This window comes from Leptodactylus fuscus, chromosome 3 (assembly GCF_031893055.1).
Source record: "Leptodactylus fuscus isolate aLepFus1 chromosome 3, aLepFus1.hap2, whole genome shotgun sequence".
Lineage (NCBI taxonomy): Eukaryota > Metazoa > Chordata > Amphibia > Anura > Leptodactylidae > Leptodactylus > Leptodactylus fuscus.
In genome coordinates this window covers 98,617,661-98,638,967 of record NC_134267.1, presented here as the reverse complement: position 1 = coordinate 98,638,967, position 21,307 = coordinate 98,617,661, and the positions used below count along the sequence as shown (strand labels likewise).

The following is a 21,307-nucleotide window of genomic DNA, read 5'->3' as shown; positions in this document are numbered from 1 at the left end:
TTCGTGTGAGCCAACACCTCTCCTAATATTAAAGCATGAGTTACTGAGGACCACTTCAGAATTCAGCTGGGATGAAACGTTAGTGGTTGGAACGCCTGGTGGAACAAAGGAAACCCTATTCTCTCTCAAATAATGTTCCAAGGAGACATTGTGAGCTCGATGTGCTGGTATCATTGTTGCCACTGTTATAAGCAGTTTTTTGCTAGGATGTCTTAAAGACTCTTCAATTAATAATTGCTATAACAAAGCATATGCTCCCATCAATTTACATCCAAGGATGCTGTCACATAGTTCCAATAGGGGCAAGCAGCCACTTTTTCTGAAAGTGATTAGAGATGTTTTACAATGTTTTGTCTGTAATTTACATGAGTTATCTCCTTCATGTTGCAGAGGTTAACTGTTGTTGGCAGATTTATTTATCTTCATCCTTAGTAACAAGACATGAGATACAATATGACTACTGTGAAAAATTCTCTGCAAGACATGTGAATGTCAAGAAGACAAGCAGAAAAGGCTGCTGAGCATAGTCTTGGTGTTACTGTGACAGATCAAATAAAAGTGTTCCTGTTTTATGACAAGTGCATTGGTGGCAGAAGCTGAAAAGACTATTCCCATGTCTATCCAGTGCTATAATACAAAGTTAGGCACAAGCTATAATTGACAGGATCTCTGTCACATTGGTCTACGAATTACTTTGTGTGGGTGAATATATAAGAAAAAATATCTTGAAACAGAATTCAGAAAAAAATTGCTAAATAATCAAAATCTGAGTTCCAAATTATTCAAATTAAAGGCGATCTTTCAAGTTCTCACAGATGTGCGGTATTAATGGCACCGATATTTCCAGCACCAGGTCACACATTGTGACAGCCGCTAACACCCACACTTGACAACTATACCAGTCACAACTGTTTAACCACTGAGATGCTGCTGCCTATTGCGACTGTGGTATCTAACTCATTACATCAGTTGGGGGGGGGGTCATAATCTTTATGTGCCACCCTTGCAATGTTATAGGGGCGCCAATCTGTTGTCATAATGGCCAGGAGCCTTTTGAAGACTCCCAAACTTGTCATCATAGAAGTACTGTACATAGACACAATACTGCAATATACAGTGGGTACAAAAAGTATTCAGACCCCTTTAAATTTTTCAGTTTTTGTTTCATTGCAGCCATTTGCTAAAATCAAAACAGTTAATTTTATTTCTCATCAATGTGCACTCAGCAGCCCATCTTGATAGAAAAACCCCGAAATGTAGATATTTTTGCAAATTTATTAGAGATGAGCGAATAGTACTCGATCGAGTAGGTATTCGATCGAATACTACAGTATTCGAAATACTCGTACTCGATCGAGTACCACTCACTATTCGAATGTAAAAGTTCGATGCAGAACCAGCATTGATTGGCCGAATGCTATACAGTCGGCCAATCAATGCTGGTTCTTCTCCTACCTTTAGAAGTCTCCTCCGTGCAGCTTCCCCGCGGCGTCTTCCGGCTCTGAATTCACTCTGCCAGGCATCGGGCCTGGGCAGAGCCGACTGCGCATGTTCGCTTGTAGTGCGGGCATGTCGGCTCTGCCCAGGCCCGATTTCTGGCAGAGTGAATGAAGAGCCGGAAGATGCCGCGGGGACGCTGCAAGGAGAAGACTGCTCGGAGGATCCAGCCCGACCCTCACTCGTGGACTTGGTAAGTATAATTTGATCGAACGTTGCCTACCCCTGAAATGAGCATTTTCCCCCCATAGACTATAATAGGGTTCGATATTCGATTTGAGTAGTCGAATATCGAATCTCGAACATTTTACTGTTCGCTCATCTCTAAAATTTATTAAAAAAGAAAAATTTAAATATCACATGGTCATAACTATTCAGACCCTTTACTGTGACACTCATCTTTAACTCCTCACATGCTGTCCATTTCCTTTTGATCCTCCTTGAGATGGTTCTATGTCTTCATTAGAGTCCAGCTGTGTTTAATTAATCTGATTGGACTTGATTGGAAAGGCAGACACTTGTCTATATAAGGGTAAATTCACACAGGCCGCCTCAGGTTCCGATCCAAAAACCGGTTAGCCGTGACTGAAAGTCGGTGCACTGCACCCCATTCAACCCCACAAGTAATTTCTGTTCTGTTCTGTAATGTGGAAATCTGATAGTGGGTCTATCCAATGGATTATTGGAAAAGTCAGACATTTTAATTAAAAAAGGGCAAGTTACCCAAGTACTGTAATTTGCATAAGACATTGTGGGACAACTAAATTGAAAAAGTCCAAAACCTTACCTTGTCCTAACTGCTTCAGCCCATTGACTCCATCAAAGAACAAGTTTTGCAAGTTATTTAGAAGATCTGAAAAAATAGAAAATTGTTGCATTTTTAGAAAATTTTTGATGAGAATGAACATGCTCAATGTATGCAGTAATTATACTAAGGTAAGGGAGCCATCACACGGAGTTAAGCTCCGCTTATTCTGAACGTAAACTCGTTCAGAATGAGCGGCGTTAAAACAGATCCCATTGATTTCTATGGGTGCCGGCATATGCGCACTCCCCATTGAAATCAATGGGAGGCTTTTTTACCTATTGCTTTCAATGTGATACGCGTGTATGCCAGCACCCATAGAAATCAATGGGATCTGTTTTAATGCCGCTCATTCTGAACGAGTATACGTTCAGAATGAGCGGAGTGTAAACTCCATGTGAAGGCTCCCTAAGGGTCCACATTATGGAAACACAACATTTTTGGCTGCAAAAATACAGTGTTTTACAGTACCAGCCAGGTGAATGAGATTTCATTCATGTGAAAACATTTTGGGTTTTTTTTGTTTTTTTTTAAATCCAGCATGTTCATTTCAGCTGCAGAAACACAAGCATTTTCTCTATCAAGTTAATGGTTAAAAAAAAAAACAGAGAAAAACACAGCAAAAACTGAATGAAACATGCTGCAGGAAAAACGCAGAACATTTTTGTTGCATTATTTTCTGCAGTGTTTTTTTAAATGTGTTTTGCTATGTGGGGCCTTAACATGGAATTATATTACCTTCTCTAAATTTAGTAAATCTATCAAGTCCATCATAGAAGAGATTTTGAAAATATTGAGAAATTCCTGAAAGACAAAATATTTTGTATTGTTAATTATTTAGAAATGTTGCACGACTGCGCTTTACCAGTCTATCAATTTAGATTCAATTGCTGCAGTGGGAAATACATTTTTGTGCTTACAGCTCGGCCAAACACTTCACAATTACAGTAACAAACCAAACAGATAAACAGAGTATTTAAGCGAAGCACACAAAGCTAAACTCACAGCGGTTTCTTACTAAGATGCGACTTACTCATCTATAGACCACAGAAAAGAGGATTGATGGAAGTGTAACATGTTTAAAAGGTCTGACTACAAATAAGGGTTTTTTTGTGGTCTGTAACATCACATATAGGTCTGCATCACTCCTCAGCATTGAAATTGCAGCACCAAGAAGTGTTGGAAATATGCACATCACAGGAAAGATAAGCTAATGATATGCAAATGATAAAAATTGAAATAAATACTCAAAACATCTTGACTTATTTAGTATCAAGTACAAACGTCCTCCTCAGTAATACATGCACTTACACGTCCTGACATGCTATGCTACCTTTCACAATTTCCTGCCAATGTCATCCCAGATATGCTCAATGGTAGACATGGAGTATGGAGACACTACCATGGTATCAGGTTTAGTCCATGCAGGTTGCTTTCAATATCATGAGCAGCATGTGGTCTGGCATTGTCCTGTAAAAAAATAGCTCCTGGCACTTTTTGGAGAAATGGCCACTGGTTCCACAACAAAATCAATGTAACACTGAGCTGTTAGCGTACCCGAAATGAAAACTAGAAAGGTCAGACTACTGTACATTATGTCACCCTACCATATTGCCAGGAGTAGGACCAGTGTGACATTCCCTTGTGAAGGACTTTTCATGACATTCTCAGATAGTGCCCAGACCCATCTTCAGCTATCATTGCATCCAGGTAAAAATCACTACTCATTGTGGAAGAGGATATATCTCTGTTCCAGTCTCCATTGTTGTCTTCTTGTGCATCATGAAGTCATTGGAACGCCTCTAACTGGATGTCTGACTAATAGTCATGCAAATGCCTTCAGATAGTTTGTGTTGACACTAGCCTTGGGATGTGCATTCAATTTCATAGTGAAGAATGGATCACTATGCACCATTCTTCCAATAAGACCATCTGTCTATGCACCTCCTGCCGTCATTCCAGTTCATTATTGTCTCCCAACAGCCAACATATGTTACATTGACCAGTGCTGACATCTTATTCTAAGCATGTAATAATCTGCTGGAATGATAAACCAAAGTCTCTCAGTTCAAGGATTCTGTCCTTCTCAGTTTCTGACAAGTGGCAAATCAAATAGGATTGCTATTGCCAAACAGGAGGCATCACACAATCATCCCAAACCACTTGATCCAAGGGTTCATGTGCCTAAAAAACTTTTCTTTCAATTATTATATTAAATATTATGTCCTTCCCTCATGTCACGGATTGGGGCTAAATGCTTTAAAATGGGATCACATCTTGTTGACACCTGCTACTTCCTTAATGTTCCTAACCTTACAGCTTGCCCTTATAGATGTTACAGTTCCAATATTGAGGAGTATATCCATGGATAAGGATTTTTTTAATCGATAGTAGTTACATTTATTGTTATGCAGCTTCATTTTTGCTTTAGATCTCGGTTACCAAAGTTGCAAAAGTAAATATATCCATGAAAAATTTGTCCAGTTACAGAAAATACCTTCAATGAAATCCGAAGCTTTGTCAACCCCGCTGTAGAAGAGACTTTGAAAGTAGTGTAGGGTATCTGAGGAATATAAACCATGGTAGGTTGATATTACATAGAAATCAAATGGTAATTCACAATAAGTGGATGTTAAACTGAAAGTAAATGCAAATCACATTTACATTATTCTAAGGGCAAGTAGGGGTCTGAGGGTAAAATACAAATGTATTTATATAATGTTAGAATTAGGGTTGAGCGATCGGAATTGTAAAAGATTGGATTCCGATCAGCGATCGAGTAAATTTCACGAACGCAATCGAAATTCCGATCCCGATCTTTTTAGGCGGGATTGAGGTCGGAGGTTATTTCCCACAATGCTTTGCTATTGGCCAAGCTGGAAAAGTTAACAATGTTAGCTAGGTCTCATAGGAATGAATGGATGCAGCCGGCACACAACCTGTGCCGGTGTCTGGCTGCTTAACCCCCTGCGTGCTGGCTGGATCCATTCATTCTGATAGGAGACTAGCTAACATGTCTAGTAGCTAACACTTACTTGCAAAGATCGCTGGTCCGGTCCCCACTGTTCTCGCTTCTCTTCTCGCCTCTTCTGGCCTCGCTGCCCCCGCCTCCCAGGTTAGTGTTACAGACCTAGGAAGAAAGCGGGGCTTGTGGCTTAGGAGAGTGTGGGCGGGTACGGGGCGGGGAGACGTGACGTGACGTCACGTCTCCCCACCCTGTACCCACCCACACTCTGCTAAGCCACAAGCCCCGCCTTCTTCCTAGGTCTGTAACACTAACCTGGGAGGCGTAGGCAGCGAGGCCAGAAGAAGAACGAGAACAGCGGGGACCGGACCAGCGATCTGTGCAGGTAAGTGGACACCAGGGGGGGCTAAGTAGCCAGAGGATTTTTTTTTTAAATCACTACACAGCGTGGAGTCTAACAATTAAAGCATTCAATTTTTAGACTCCATGCTGTGTAGTGAATAGGATCATTTTTAAAATCCGATCTTTGATTATTAGAAAAATCCCATTGACTTGCATTGGGATCGGAATTGGGATTGGGTTCGAATGGAAAATGATCGGAAATCGGATTTTAAAAACGATCCTGAAATCTCAAGATCGGCTCAACCCTAGTTAGAATGGAAAATGGGATTTCAATTAGAATAAATGGACATTGGAGCTAATTTGCTACTGTCAATTGTATATGACCCTATCTGCTTATACCTATGTGTAATAATATAGACACCAATCATTTAATTTTTATTATTAATAAGCATTTTATATTTTAGCATAATTTCTTCATATATTTCTTGCCATAGAGACATGTTTCTACTCCTATTAACCTATTCCCACACCATGACATAATAGTACATCATGGAACTGTGCTAATTAGTGAAACATTAGTGATGTATTATTACATCATGGCTTTCACTGTTCACCGCATCAACTGTTTTTTTAAAATATTTTTTTATTTACATTTTTTTTAACTTCGTTTTTTAGACCCCCAAGGAGTCTGCTCACTAATGCAATGCATTACAATGCTAATTCATTGCAAAATAATTGGGATTTGTATGACAGGCTGCATAAAGCAGCCTGCCTTACAAATGTATGGCAGACAAGCTTTCAATAGGCTCCTGCTATCATAGAAGTAGGACGGGGGCCAATAATCCCAGTCAAAATGACCCCTTGTCAGGTTATAGTGATTTCTATAGCTGCTGAAAGACAAAGCAGAAATTATACTTGTAGCACAATATGTTTCCTTAGGGTGCATTGTGCATGAGACAATTAAGAATTTTAGCAAAAACTTGAAGGTGTCACCCTGAGCTGTGGTCTACAAATGATTTGTATGATTTTACGAGCCACAAACCTGCAATATTTACACTGGGATTTAATGTTATGTGCCATATTTCCATAACAATAACTCTAAGGTTTTCTTCTTCTGTTATTTAAAGGGATTGTCCAGGCAAAATTGTTATATTTTAAATAGGCCGAGGGACGTAAATTTTTTTTAAAAATCATACCTTTCTCCAGTCCTGTCTGTTCACTGTTGTCTTCCGTTAGAAGTCCCCACTAGAGGTGAGCGAACAGTGTTCTATCGAACACATGTTCGATCGGATATCAGGCTGTTCGATGTGTTCGATTCGAATCGAACATCACGTGGCAAACTCAAAAAAAATTTGATTCCCCTCCCACCTTCCCTGGCGCTTTTTTTGCACCTATAACAGCGCAGGGGAGGTGGGACAGGAACTACGACACCGGAGGCATCGAAAAAAATCAGAAAAAGTCATTGGCTGCCGAAATCAGGTGACCTCCATTTTAGACGAATAGTGGATTTCAAATCCGGGTCATATGAGAATGTGAACTTTGTGACTAGGAGACAGGGATAGCTGTACAGGCAGGGATAGCTAGGGATAACCTTTATTTAGGTAGGAATGTTATTAAAAATAACTTTTTGGGGCTCTATCGGGTGTGTAATTGTGATTTTTGTGACATAAACACTGCTAAGTCTCTGCATTCCCATAGGAATGCATTGGCCAGCGCTGATTGGCCAGAGTACGGAACTCGACCAATCAGCGCTGGCTCTGCTGGAGGAGGCAGAGTCTAAGATCGCTCCACACCAGTCTCCATTCAGGTCCAACCTTAGACTCCGCCTCCTCCAGCAGAGCCAGCGCTGATTGGCCAAAGGCTGGCCAATGCACCCTCGGCTCTGCTATATCAGATGGGCTGACCGGCACACGGTGTAGTTGAGCAGAACTGGCTCAGCACTGCTAAGTCTCTGCAGTAGCAGGCTCTGCTATATCAGATGTAGCAGAGCCGAGTGTGCACACTCGGCTCTGCTACATCTGATGTAGCAGAGCCGAGTGTGCACACTCGGCACACGGTGTAGTTGAGCAGAACTGGCTCAGCACTGCTAAGTCTCTGCATTCCCATAGGAATGAATTGGCCAGCCTTCGGCCAATCAGCGCTGGCTCTGCCGGAGGAGGCGGAGTCTAAGGTCGGACCTGAATGGAGACTGGTGTGGAGCGATTTTAGACTCCGCCTCCTCCAGCAGAGCCAGCGCTGATTGGTCGAGTTCCGTACTCTGGCCAGTCAGCGCTGGCCAATGCATTCCTATGGGGAAAAGTTAGCTTGCGAAAATCGCAAGCTGACAGGGATTTCCATGAAATAAAGTGACTTTTATGCCCCCAGACATGCTTCCCCTGCTGTCCCAGTGTCATTCCAGGGTGTTGGTATCATTTCCTGGGGTGTCATAGTGGACTTGGTGACCCTCCAGACACGGATTTGGGTTTCCCCCTTAACGAGTATATGTTCCCCATAGACTATAATGGGGTTTGAAACCCGTTCGAACACTCGAACAGTGAGCGGCTGTTCGAATCGAATTTCGAACCTCGAACATTTTAGTGTTCGCTCATCTCTAGTCCCCACCACACATGACTGATGAGGCCAATCAGTGGCCTCAGCGAAGGGCAAGTGACATCACTATCTGTGACATCCTAAGGCGACATCTTCCTGAGGCTCCTGATTGGGCTCAGCAGACACGTGCTCGCTGAGGCCAATCAGCAGCTTCAGAGCAAGGGATACGAGACGTCACAACCGGTAAGCAGTTTCATTTTGTGAAGACGACGATGCAGAAGGACTGGACCGTATGGGGGGCACCAGAGCATCGGGGACAGGTGAGTATTTTTTATTTTTTTTCACCTCATTCAGCTTATTTTAAAAATATTTTTTTTGCCAAGTCAACCTCTTTCATCTTAATTTTATTTCTGCTCTAATCCAACTGAATTTCTGAAAATGTACGAGCATCACTATTGGTAGTTTCTGCATAGAAGGTGCTCATGTACAGTAGACGATTATGATTATGATGATGATTATTATTTTCAAGTTATATTTAATTATGTCTTAGTTTCATGAATTTAAGGAATTTTACTAGAACAGAACAATGGTCTAAAAGCAAGGTGAAAACTGTCCCAGTAATTTAGTCAAAAGCATTTGTCAAAGGAAAGAACTAAGCTTGAACTTACCTTCTCCAAACTGTTTAATTTTAGTAAGACCATCATAGAAGAGATTTTCTATGTACTGGAGAAGATCTAAAAGAACATATTATTTAGTTATGTAGCAATATTGTAGTACGAATTAGTTATTAGTATACTAAGGGGCTGCCAGCATTTAAAAAAAAATGAGAAAATTCAATGATATCTTTTATATGCATGTCACTGCTGCATCCAGTCACTGGCCTGGGTAGTCTACTGCCACATATGCAGGCTTTACCACTGACTGGCTGCAGCACACCATTGCTCTGGGAGGGGGGGTAGTAGTTAGTATCGGCCATGAACCTTCAGAGGACCCCATAGTCACATCTCTGTTTGATAGCATTACTAGGCATTTACTCTGAACTATACAACAATATACATAATATCAGATTAGGGAAATAACTGGAGAGATTTATTGGTATATGTTACTATTACAACAGTATATCAAAGATTTGGATTACCGTCTTTGAACTGAATAAATTTGTTAAGTCCATCATAAAAGAGATCCTGGAAGTAGTGAAGGAGCCCTAGGAAAAAGGAACAGACACGTTAAGTTAACCTGGATATTTAAGTGCCTATTCAATCATTTTTAATAAAGACACTCCATTAATCATTATGTACATTTCTTAATATGCTTAAAATACATTTCCTAAGACTTAAAATTTAACCTATCTTGTGCATACAGTTAGTATCTGAATAGTAGAGATCTGGTTCTAGGGATAATATCACTCCCTAAGGAGAAATCACCTTCTCAGGCGTATGGAGTCTTACAAAAGCCTTTTCGCTCCACTGGGGAGATTATGGGAAAAATATGCAAATTTGTTTTCCAAGTTGTAAATAGGAAAACAGTGCCTCTGCTTGCTGTCCTCTAGGGGTAGCCCCCTTAAACATCATGCCCAACTTTTTCAATAAGCCTTTGTTGCTATGATGAGATCTGGCAGTTTGACCTCCATGATGTGTATAATTTAAGTAGGTCACACCCAAAAGTGACAGCTAGACAACTACAATCTACCAAGAATTGAACTAAAAATGTGCAAAAAATAAAAAATAAAATAAATATTGACTCCTTTGAAAAAGTATAATGTAGATAAGGGGTAGGGAACCTTCAGCTCTCCAGCTGCTGTGAAAATACAACTCCCAACATGCTCCATTCACTGCCATGGGAGCTTCAAGAACAGAAGACCAAGTATGCATGCTGGGAGTTGTAGTTTTGTAACAGCTGGAGAGCCAAAGGTTCCCTACACCTGGTATAAATGTGTGGCTGTTTATATTAAGAAAATTCTAGAAGAAACAATTTACACATTGCCCATTGACTGATTAAAAAATATTCAGATAAAAGATGTCTTCTTCATGTTGTGCTTAAGCTTTACAATGCAGGGCATTTACCTTTCCCAAAGTCAATTAGTTTATCAATCCATTGACAGGCAAGATTGCAGATATACTGATAAAGATCTGTTGGAAAGAGACACGCTTGTTTGTATATAATGCACGCTCATATGTAGCCGAGAAGTTGGGATAGTATTCTGCAGCCACTAGGAAGCAGTTGGCTCAGCATTTCCACCACATGCTAATTCTAAGAAATCCTGAAAGCTGACTTAAGTCTGAAGAGGATGGACCAGTATCATAAACATGTTTTTCTCCACGTTTTCCATATTTTTCACTATATCAAGCCCATTCCATTTTCCTTGATCATTTTTCCAATTGTCTGCCACAAATTGGTTATTTTAAGTAATACATAAGACTGAACAAACAAATGAAAATTCAACTTCTTGTCAATCCTCAAAATCAAAATAGGTAATTGTTATTTAAAATATGAAATGTGAAATTCTAAGCAGTATTGACTTATTTGTGTGTTACATATGATATTTTTTTTATTCATATTTGTATTATTTTACATTACCATGTGTCCCCGACACTCTGCAACTGACATTGAGTGCTCTGGTTTTATATGAGGGTTTTTAGAAAAACATCTTATTTGGTGAAAAATGAGCAAGAAGAGCCAGCTGGGATACCATGAAAACCTCCGTACTGTCTTTGCCCGTACTTAAAGAGGATGTTTTACCACTTCTACCACCTCCATTCTATGCATACTGTGATAGTCACTAGAGATGAGCGAACAGTGTTCTATCGAACACATGTTCGATCGGATATCAGGGTGTTCGCCATGTTCGAATCGAATCGAACACCGCGTGGTAAAGTGCGCCAAAATTCGATTCCCCTCCCACCTTCCCTGGCGCCTTTTTTGCACCAATAACAGCGCAGGGGAGGTGGGACAGGAACTACGACACCGGGGGCATTGAAAAAAATTGGAAAAAGTCATTGGCTGCCGAAATCAGGTGACCTCCATTTTAGACGAATAGTGGATTTCAAATCCGGGTCATATGAGAATGTGAACTTTGTGACTATGAGACAGGGATAGCTGTACAGGCAGGGATAGCTAGGGATAACCTTTATTTAGGGGGGAATGTTATTAAAAATAACTTTTTGGGGCTCTATCGGGTGTGTAATTGTGATTTTTGTGAGATAAACTTTTTCCCATAGGGATGCATTGGCCAGCGCTGATTGGCCAAATTCCGTACTCTGGCCAATCAGTGCTGGCCAATGCATTCTATTAGCTTGATGAAGCAGAGTGTGCACAAGGGTTCAAGCGCACCCTCGGCTCTGATGTAGCAGAGCCGAGGCTGCACAAGGGTTCAAGCGCACCCTCGGCTCTGATGTAGGAGAGCCGAGGGTGCACTTGAACCCTTGTGCACCCTCAGCTCTGCTACATCAGAGCCGAGGGTGCGCTTGAACCCTTGTGCACACTCTGCTTCATCAAGCTAATAGAATGCATTGGCCAGCGCTGATTGGCCAATGTATTCTATTAGCCTGATGAAGTAGAGCTGAATGTGTGTGCTAAGCACACACATTCAGCTCTACTTCATCGGGCTAATAGAATGCATTGGCCAGCGCTGATTGGCCAGAGTACGGAACTCGACCAATCAGCGCTGGCTCTGCTGGAGGAGGCGGAGTCTAAGATCACTCCACACCAGTCTCCATTCAGGTCCGACCTTAGACTCCGCCTCCTCCGGCAGAGCCAGCGCTGATTGGCCGAAGGCTGGCCAATGCATTCCTATGCGAATGCAGAGACTTAGCAGTGCTGAGTCAGTTTTGCTCAACTACACATCTGATGCACACTCGGCACTGCTACATCAGATGTAGCAATCTGATGTAGCAGAGCCGAGGGTGCACTAGAACCCCTGTGCAAACTCAGTTCACGCTAATAGAATGCATTGGCCAGCGCTGATTGGCCAATGCATTCTATTAGCCCGATGAAGTAGAGCTGAATGTGTGTGCTAAGCACACACATTCAGCACTGCTTCATCACGCCAATACAATGCATTAGCCAGTGCTGATTGGCCAGAGTACGGAATTCGGCCAATCAGCGCTGGCTCTGCTGGAGGAGGCGGAGTCTAAGATCGCTCCACACCAGTCTCCATTCAGGTCCGACCTTAGACTCCGCCTCCTCCAGCAGAGCCAGCGCTGATTGGTCGAGTTCCGTACTCTGGCCAATCAGCACTGGCCAATGCATTTCTATGGGGAAAAGTTAGCTTGCGAAAATCGCAAACTGACAGGGATTTCCATGAAATAAAGTGACTTTTATGCCCCCAGACATGCTTCCCCTGCTGTCCCAGTGTCATTCCAGGGTGTTGGTATCATTTCCTGGGGTGTCATAGTGGACTTGGTGACCCTCCAGACACGAATTTGGGTTTCCCCCTTAACGAGTTTATGTTCCCCATAGACTATAATGGGGTTCGAAACCCATTCGAACACTCGAACAGTGAGCGGCTGTTCGAATCGAATTTCGAACCTCGAACATTTTAGTGTTCGCTCATCTCTAATAGTCACTGCTATATTGATTCTGGCACAGTTGAATTTTTTTCTTATCCCCTACAATTCCTGAGCAATTCATGCAGTTATTTTTGGTGACTACTATGCTAATTAGGCTCTGTACTGTCAGATGGGTGGTCTCAGGGAGGAGCTCACAGGGGGTGTTATCTGAACTCTGACAATCTCTGAGATTGACAGTGGCATAAAACTCTGAATCATGATCCCTTTGATGCTTATGCCTGACACGACGCACTTGACAGTACAGAGCCCAATTATCAAATTAGTCATTGAACTAACTGTTCTTTACTTGGTTTACAGGAAAAATTCCAACTGTGCCGGAAGGATTTAATGGCACTGGTGGCAGAGATGGTGTAGATGGTGAAAAGTTCTTTTATGCAATTTAACTGTTGTGAACTAAACAAATATCCAAAAAGTTAGCCATGCGTACATATGAAAGCATCATCTTACATTGCTATTCTGCAGCCTCTACTTTGAATCTTAACTGATATTATTATAGCAACTTCATAATATGATCTATTGGCAAAGACTGCAACTTCTACGGTTAGAGCATCTGAACGTTTCAGCCATTTATCAAACAAAACTCATCAGCCATTCTCCATTATCTAAAAGCATGGTATGGATTGCCATTCATGTGTTCCACAGAGATAAGTTACCTTCTCTGATTCTATTAAGCCAGTTCAGCATATCATAGAAAAGAGTCTGGCAATAGTGAAGAAAGTCTAAAGATGACATGAGAAAAGTTGGTTACCGAAGTACCGAATTCAATTTTGCTACTACATGTACTATTTTTTATACTACTAAAGCTAGCGCAACTTGCGGCCTGACATTACAGCTGACCGGGCTGTGACCACTATCTCTAAAAAACGTTCCAGTACCTGCCTAATCAAATACTTTGCCGTGCCTCTGATGAGCTGGCTATAGAGGGTCAGCAGAAACGCATCAGCAAAATAGGCTGTGTATTATCATGTTGTATGTTATGCAGTGTGTGTAATGGTAGTTAGCCCTTATATGAGAGTAGCCCTTATATGAGAGTGTAATGTAGGCTCTCTAGTTAGACTCTAGTTATTCCTAGATGGTCGGTCCATTACTGGCTCTGTTTTAGTTAGTGGCTGTGTGTGTGAATTAGATAGCTGTGTGATTAGTACACATCCTCCACCATAGTATACATGTTTAAGATTCACTGATCAGGGCCAGTGTATAGGAATCCCCCTTTTTTGTTATTTTATTCCTATGCTGGATACCAAGACTTAGGCATAGGTATTTTTCGCTTTAGTCATTAAGTAGGTTTAGTAGGGCTATTAAATAATTTTGGCCTCAACAAGCCTTATTGCCCCTGGGTATACTTACCTACCGCCTAATACAATCATTGGAACGCAAGACAATTATTTTAATGTTCAACACTTAATACTTTTAAACTTTATTATTAAAAGTTATATTTTAGTGTACACATTTTTTTTTCTTTTTTTGATCTATTGGCAAAGACTACAACTTCTACGGTTAGAGCATCTGAACATTTCAGCCATTCATCAAACAAAACTCATCAGCCATTTTCTATTATCTAAAAGCATTGTATAGATTGCCATTCATGTGTCCCACAGAGATAAGTTACCTTCTTTGATTTTATTAAGCCAATTCAGCATATCATAGAAAAGAGTCTGGCAATAGTGAAGAAAGTCTAAAGATAACATGAGAAATGTTGGTGACCGACCCAAGTACGGAATTAAATTTTGCTACTACATGTACTATTTTTTATACTACTATAGCTAGTGGTAGTACTAGTTGGAGATCTGAACATGCAAATTAATAAATGAATATACTGATATAATAAAATTCAAGGCAATAAATTCCGAGTTCATTATTTAAAAATGGGTTATCTGGTATCGTAAATGGAAATGCAGACTGTAGGGGAGGGTTAAAAAATAAAAGATGTATTAATTTGCATTCCATGTGCCTGTGATGGGTGGGTCATCACTGCCGCTGCTTTGTTTGGATGCTGCATGTTCACCGAGCAATGATTGACCACAGCAGTCCCGTAGACATGATTTCACCAAAGTGGCTATAGTGACAGTCAACCCAGCTCAGGAATGGAGGGAAGGATGCAAATAAGTATAAATGCATTTTTACTGTTTTTCCTATTACTTTAAATTTTGATTCCTGCCAACCCCTTTAATTCTTCTATCATTTTTGATAAGGAGGAAGATAACTGAGAGACTTAAGCGTCTGCACTTAGTAGATCCATTTCTAGTTTTGGCAACAATAAACCTGTAACCTAAGGCTAACCATGTACTGATTTAGAGGGGTTAACTCATTAACATACAGAACAGCTCCATATACTTTATTAAGACATTTGGATGTGAAAGAGGAGGTTCTCCAGCTTAGAACCCTGTACAGTATAATATGGTCAGCCATTCACTTGCTGCAGTAGAAATGTGTGGTCAGATATAACTGACAATACTGACCAATTGCCAGATGTCTATGAATCTGGGCTTGCGATGATGAGCTAAATCACTTTTTTAGGCCTCATTCACAGATCTGTGAAAAACAGATACACTTTTTATGTCTCTGGATCCATGAAAAACAGATGACACACATATCACACGCGCCATTTTTTTTCACAGACCCCTAGACTTTCATTTGTGTGATCCATCAGTATCAATCAAAAAAAGGACACGCTCGTGTTGACTTTTTGCAGACATTTGGACACATTGACACGAACTGGATTTTTGTGAATGCCATAGGTACAGATGTACAGTATGTTATATGCAGACAAGTGAACAAGGCCTTATAGTGGAGGCTGTTAGACAATTCACTATGAATAGCTGTAGTAATTTTTTTACGGATGAAACTTTTCTTAGTGATTGGTGATATTACCTTCTTTTAGCTGATTGAATTTATTAAGTGCATCATAGGATAACTCCTGGAAGTATTGAAGAAGACCTAGAAGAGAAAGGCACCGTTGATACATAATAACTAGATACAATGGGATGTGTCTAGATGATCAACATTTCTACTATGGGAAATACTTTTTTTTTTTTTTTAATTAAGGCAGTAGAACTCCTTGAAACAGTCAAGATATTCTGAACATGTTTCCTGCCCAAAGTTTCAATAGAATCTCACATCACTCAAGACCCGAAGTAACTTTACAGATAAAGCAATTATGAGACATTAAAAAGTTATCAGATCATAACAAATTTATGTTTTATTTTATTTCTGGATGTCCTTTGAAGGTTACCTACCCTTAACAAGTAAATCCTTATTTTTTTTTTATATGACTCTCCCATAACCTGAACACTTGATCCACTAATACTTGTCACAGCAAGTTATTATTAAATTAATGGAAGTATACTACAGTATATGTTCTTATAGTATATATCCTAAAATAAGCTACTGTATTTCTTCTCAATTTCCTAAACATACAGTAGAAAGAATCATGTCGAACCAGAATTTTATGACCTCAAACTGTTGTATATGAGCATAAGTATGAATACAAATACAACTATTACACAAATTCTATCCTTTCCAATAGTTAATATTATATTTTTATTTGTAATTATTTTTATTCTCTATATAATGATGTTACCTTCTCCGAACTCTCTGGCTTTAATAAGACTATCATTGTAGAGGTTCTGTAAATACTGACTGCAATCTGAAGGAATATAGAAAGAAATAATAAAACATAAGAAGATGTCTAGTTTATAATTTTGTTACTACATTTTTCCTACATTTGGAATTTTAAAACACAGGGGCTTTAAAAAATAAAAAAAAAAATAACAGAATTAGTTGATAAGTCGGTGAATGGAGTGTTCAGCAGGACAGATTGTACTTTTTATATGTGTTTTATTGTGGTACATATTTGTTAATATTTACTCTTGAATTTTATCTGAGGGCACAAAACACCATTTGGGGTATGTTTATTTTATGTGCTATATATTGGAGAAAAATACATTTAGATTATTTTTTTCCTGGAAGGAACTCTAACTTTACCCTTTGATTTTTTTGCTTTTGTGTTTTTTTTGTTGAACTTTAGAAGGAACAGAAGACTAAAAGTGTGATTCCAGCTATCTTTCTCCAGCTATATTTTCATACAGAAAGGATTTACATTTGGTCATAAAGGAGATGCTACAGCTTCTCTCCTGCCATTGATTCTGTAGGCTACAGTGGCAGTGTCCATGTGATAACCTTCAAGTAAAAGTACATTAAGATTCCTTAAATATTTCCAGCTATTGATGTACCACTATATTACAGTATGTCACAAGGCTGAACAACTTATTATGTAATATTACCTTGTCCAAATTGACTAAGTTTGTCAAGTCCACCATGGAAGAGATTCTTAAAGAACTGAGCACAATCTGAAGAGTACATAAAAAATATTGATTAACCATAAATAAACTCTGCTCAAAACAAATGAATTCCCTAGTAATGTCACTTCATGAAGCAAACTGTCCATATAAATCACTCTAATACAAAGTAAACAGAAAAGACTATAATATTAGGATGAAAAGTTACACTGCAAAATTATCTATGTAGGCTTTTTACTATTTCTATTTTAATACCCAATTACAAAGTTATCTCCTAACAGAATATTGAAGATATTACCGTCTCCAAACTGAATAACTTTATTGAGTCCTTCGTTGAAGAGATTCTGGAAGACTTTAACACAATCTAAAGGAAACAAGAAAAAATATGGTTTTAATATTTTAGAATCTCACTCCAGTAACTTTCTATAGCATTTCTTTAAGGAATTTGACAGTACACGTTTTAAATTAGACAATCATATAAGTACAGTGCTTTGTTACACTGTAATACATATAATATGTTACAGTTCATATATAATATGATTAAAGCAATAATGTAAAGAGGACCTTTCACAACTTCCACCAACTCAAACTCTTTGCATCCTTCAGTAGATCCTCCACCATTCCTGAGCAATTAGTGCTATTACTTTTAGCACCCAATAAGCTAATTAGGTTCTGTCCTGGGTTGGGGCAGACAGAGAGGGACCACCCACCTGACAGTAGAGAACATAATCAATATTCTGTGTGCTTAAAATAACGACATTGATTGTTCAGGAATGGTGAGAGCTAGAGGAAAAATACAATTGCACTGGAATCAGTGGAGTGGTGCCTTTTTAAGGATGTACAAAGATTGAATTTGTGGAGGTGCTGAAAGGTTCTCCTTAATGATGTTACCTTCTCCATATACAGCAAATGTATTAAAGGCGTCATGAAAATATGGAGCCCATCCTGAAGGGGAAAGATCAAAAATAATATATTAATATAAACATATGCTATAGCAGAGTACAATAGAAACACAGTATTCAAAGGTTACAAGAGCAGAGACTGTATAAAGAGAATCTTCATGTACATATCAGAAAATTTTACCTTCACATTTTGAATGACATGTTTAGTGTTAAACATCAAGGTAAAATGTGCTGCATTTGTAAGTGCACTCTGTGATTAAAAATATCTGGTTATACCAACACCTATCCACAGAATATGTAATAAGTGTCTGTTTCATGGGAGTCTAAGGGTCCATTCACACAGAGTTTTTTGACGAGGATCTGGAATCTGTGTCAAAATCCATGTGGAAAAAATGCCTCCCCATAGAGTTCTATGGGTTTTGCTAGCTTGTTATTTTCCACTAGCGGATTTTTTCCACTACTGGAAAAAAAGCTTCCTTCAGGCGGATTCAAATCAACACAGTCAATGGGAGTTGGAAAATCCAAGTGGAATTGGCAAAAACCACGTGGAAAAACTAGTAGCATTTTTTTTTCAAGGTCCATAAACTGTGCTGGAAGAAAAAAACATTTCCTAATTCCTGAAGCGGGTTTTTTACTCGCCAAAATCCTCACCAAAAAACTAGCAGAAAAAGGAACCCATTGAACTGAATGGGAGCCTTTTTTCAGCGCTGAGTATGACACGGATCCCACACCAAATTCAGCGCCATTTTCCTCTGTGTGAATGCACCCTAAAGGTCCATTCATACACAGTTTCTTGGCGAAGATTTTGATGCTTAATCCGCCTCAAAATCAGCCTCCAAAAAAATCCTCCCAATAGAGTTCTATTGGGAGGCTTTTTTGGAGGCTGATTGTGGGGCGGATTCAGCGTCACAATCCTCACCAAAAAACTCTGTGTGCATTGACTCTAATGGCTGAGGATCTTGCCTATCACAAGAATGGGTTTGATTTGTACCCATGCCTGTATGAATGGAGCAGAAGTTACACAGTCTTTAAAGTGCATCTGTTTCATTTCACTTTTCCAGATAAGTTTTTATGTGTGTGTATATGAGTGGTACCATTACTAGCTTCCCACTCTGTTTTTGTAGCTATAGATTGAATTCCTCTTTGAACCGGATGGAGACTATCTGTCTTACACCGCACGCACGCACGCACGCACGCACGCACACACACACACACACACACACACACACACACACACACACACACACACACACACACACACACAGCAGAATCTGCTCTACGTCTCTGTCACTCTCACATAGAAAGAGCCCCATGATCATGCAACTAGTCAATTAACACGTCACTATTTTTTTTTTTTTTTTTACAAAAGAAAGCCCATGGAGATTATTACTGTGTATCACAAGTATTCCCAAGTTATTGCATAGTAACCACAGTCTATAAATTGGCTTATGTCACTTCCAAAATTATGTTACTAGCCAATATATTCATAGTGTTACCTTCTGCATATTGCGTAAGAAAATTAAATCTTTCTTGGAAGAAATTCTTGGAGAACTCTACCCAATCTGAAAATAGACAAAGCATATTTTGAATGTTAATTCCAAATCCTAGACATTTTACACTACTGAATACTAAATGAAGTGGCAGCTATAAAATTCTAAAATGACTCCCAATCCAATAACAATGCCACGTAGGGTGTTATGTAGGAGTAGAAACACACCTCTATGCCAATGAAGTAATGAAGATAATATTTATAGAAATATGAAAATCAGCCTACACGTGCATGATATAATTTGGGAGATTTGTCTACAAACAGCAATGACACAGGCAAAGGCAAAAATGTCATTCACTTTCTACAGGGGTGTCATTAGAATGTCATCCAGAGAAGAACCAAAACACCTACCTCTCTGAAGGTAAATCTGACAAGTCAGGCCCACCACTTTTCCGCTAATCTGCATATCTATAAAAAAGATGCCTTTCTCTGTATTGCTTTATCAGTTTGTGGCCACAAAGGATTTTTTCTGTCTCTATTACGCTGACTTCACACAGAGTTTATTGGTCAGGAATTTGGTCAGGAATCCGCCTCAAAATCAGCCTTCAAAAAAAGCCTTCCAATATTGCCTATTGGGAGGCTTTTTTTGGAGGATGATTTTGAGGCGGATTCCTGACCAAATTCCTGACCAATAAACTGTGTGAAGTCAGCATAATAGAGACAGATATATGCAAATATATAGTACAAGACTTGGTCTTGATAATCCATGTGTAGGGCTCACCATAAATCAGGTAATCCTTGCAGGCCATGCACCTACACTGAAATCTGTGCTAGTCCATATGGACATAAGTTTAGGTATTATTCACAGCAAAAATGATTAATTTGGTGGGCTGATGGCCCCAACAGTTGCATGCCCTCACCGCGAATTACAACAGTGGCTTAAGGATGAGGCCCCACATTGTGGAAATGCAGCCTTTTATGGTGCAGATTTTGCTGCATTTTGTGAGCCAAAGTCAGGAGTGGATTTAACAGAAGGGAAACGTCTAGGTGCTTCATTTATTTTTTCCATTCCTTTTCAAGCTGCTCCTGACTTGCATCGTGTTTCCACAACATGGGGCCTTAGACTAAAAATAGCACTTACAACAATTTTTAATGCAAGTACCATTTACAGCATCACAAACCTGCTAATAAAATGATTTAATAAAGTTACCTCCTCCAAACTGTGCCATTTTGTTAAGTCCATTATAGGAGATATTCTGGAGAACATGAATATAACCTGAAGGAAAAGAAATAGAAAATTCACATGTTAATGTTGTGTAAATGGAGGCTAATCTGAATCCAGAATTTACAATTTCTTTTTTGCACCTCCTTACAAATCAATAATGTACATATTTATTATGTAGCTACTACTGAAACAGCTACTAGCAATATATTTCATATCATTTTATTAGAATATAATACAGAAATTTTAAGGTCCTGTCATGCTCTCTTGAAAGGCAAACAGATATTATAACACATCATTAAAAAAAGCAAATAAGTAAAGCCACATTCACATCTTCAGCGGAGTTTCTGTTGCGTGTCTGTAGAGAATTTGGAGTGTCCGCAGAAAATCAACAGAGGAAAAAGTTCTTCACAGAGGAATTTTTCCTCCACCGGCATCCCATAATGATTTTGCATCATTACAATAAACACAAAATTACCGTGACTACTCTACCTACCTTCTCCAAATTCACTAACAGTGCTGACAGCATCTCTCAAGACACTCTGGAGGTAGTCAGGAGAATCTAAAGGAATCAAGTTACATTTAGAAGCTCAATAGTAGCAGAACAAGGCAGAATATTTAAGCTAATTTACTACAGGTGTTGTATATTTGCCATAGGGTCCTTTTGTAAAGCTGTCTGTAGCATCCTCA

General features: G+C 39.5%; 1 protein-coding gene across 22 annotated transcripts in view; it reads right to left on the bottom strand.

Annotated features, from left to right (window-relative positions):
- The window catches only part of LOC142197592 (uncharacterized), a 490,495-nt gene that overhangs the window by 5,627 nt on the left and 463,561 nt on the right, over positions 1-21,307 (bottom strand). For 16 of the 22 annotated variants that reach the window (XM_075267993.1, XM_075268005.1, XM_075268003.1 and 13 more), the window contains 17 exons: positions 21,114-21,179; positions 20,606-20,671; positions 19,807-19,863; positions 19,403-19,468; positions 17,896-17,949; positions 17,303-17,368; positions 16,990-17,055; positions 16,287-16,352; positions 15,578-15,643; positions 14,316-14,381; positions 13,360-13,425; positions 10,202-10,267; positions 9,277-9,342; positions 8,807-8,872; positions 4,800-4,865; positions 3,041-3,106; positions 2,285-2,350 (listed from right to left, as the gene is read on the bottom strand). In XM_075267993.1, the coding sequence (XP_075124094.1) occupies positions 2,285-2,350; positions 3,041-3,106; positions 4,800-4,865; positions 8,807-8,872; positions 9,277-9,342; positions 10,202-10,267; positions 13,360-13,425; positions 14,316-14,381; positions 15,578-15,643; positions 16,287-16,352; positions 16,990-17,055; positions 17,303-17,368; positions 17,896-17,949; positions 19,403-19,468; positions 19,807-19,863; positions 20,606-20,671; positions 21,114-21,179 (1,101 nt within the window). The remainder of the gene's footprint in view (positions 1-2,284; positions 2,351-3,040; positions 3,107-4,799; positions 4,866-8,806; positions 8,873-9,276; positions 9,343-10,201; positions 10,268-13,359; positions 13,426-14,315; positions 14,382-15,577; positions 15,644-16,286; positions 16,353-16,989; positions 17,056-17,302; positions 17,369-17,895; positions 17,950-19,402; positions 19,469-19,806; positions 19,864-20,605; positions 20,672-21,113; positions 21,180-21,307) is intronic. The other 6 variants (XM_075268011.1, XM_075268012.1, XM_075268013.1 and 3 more) reach the window with 6 other exon arrangements.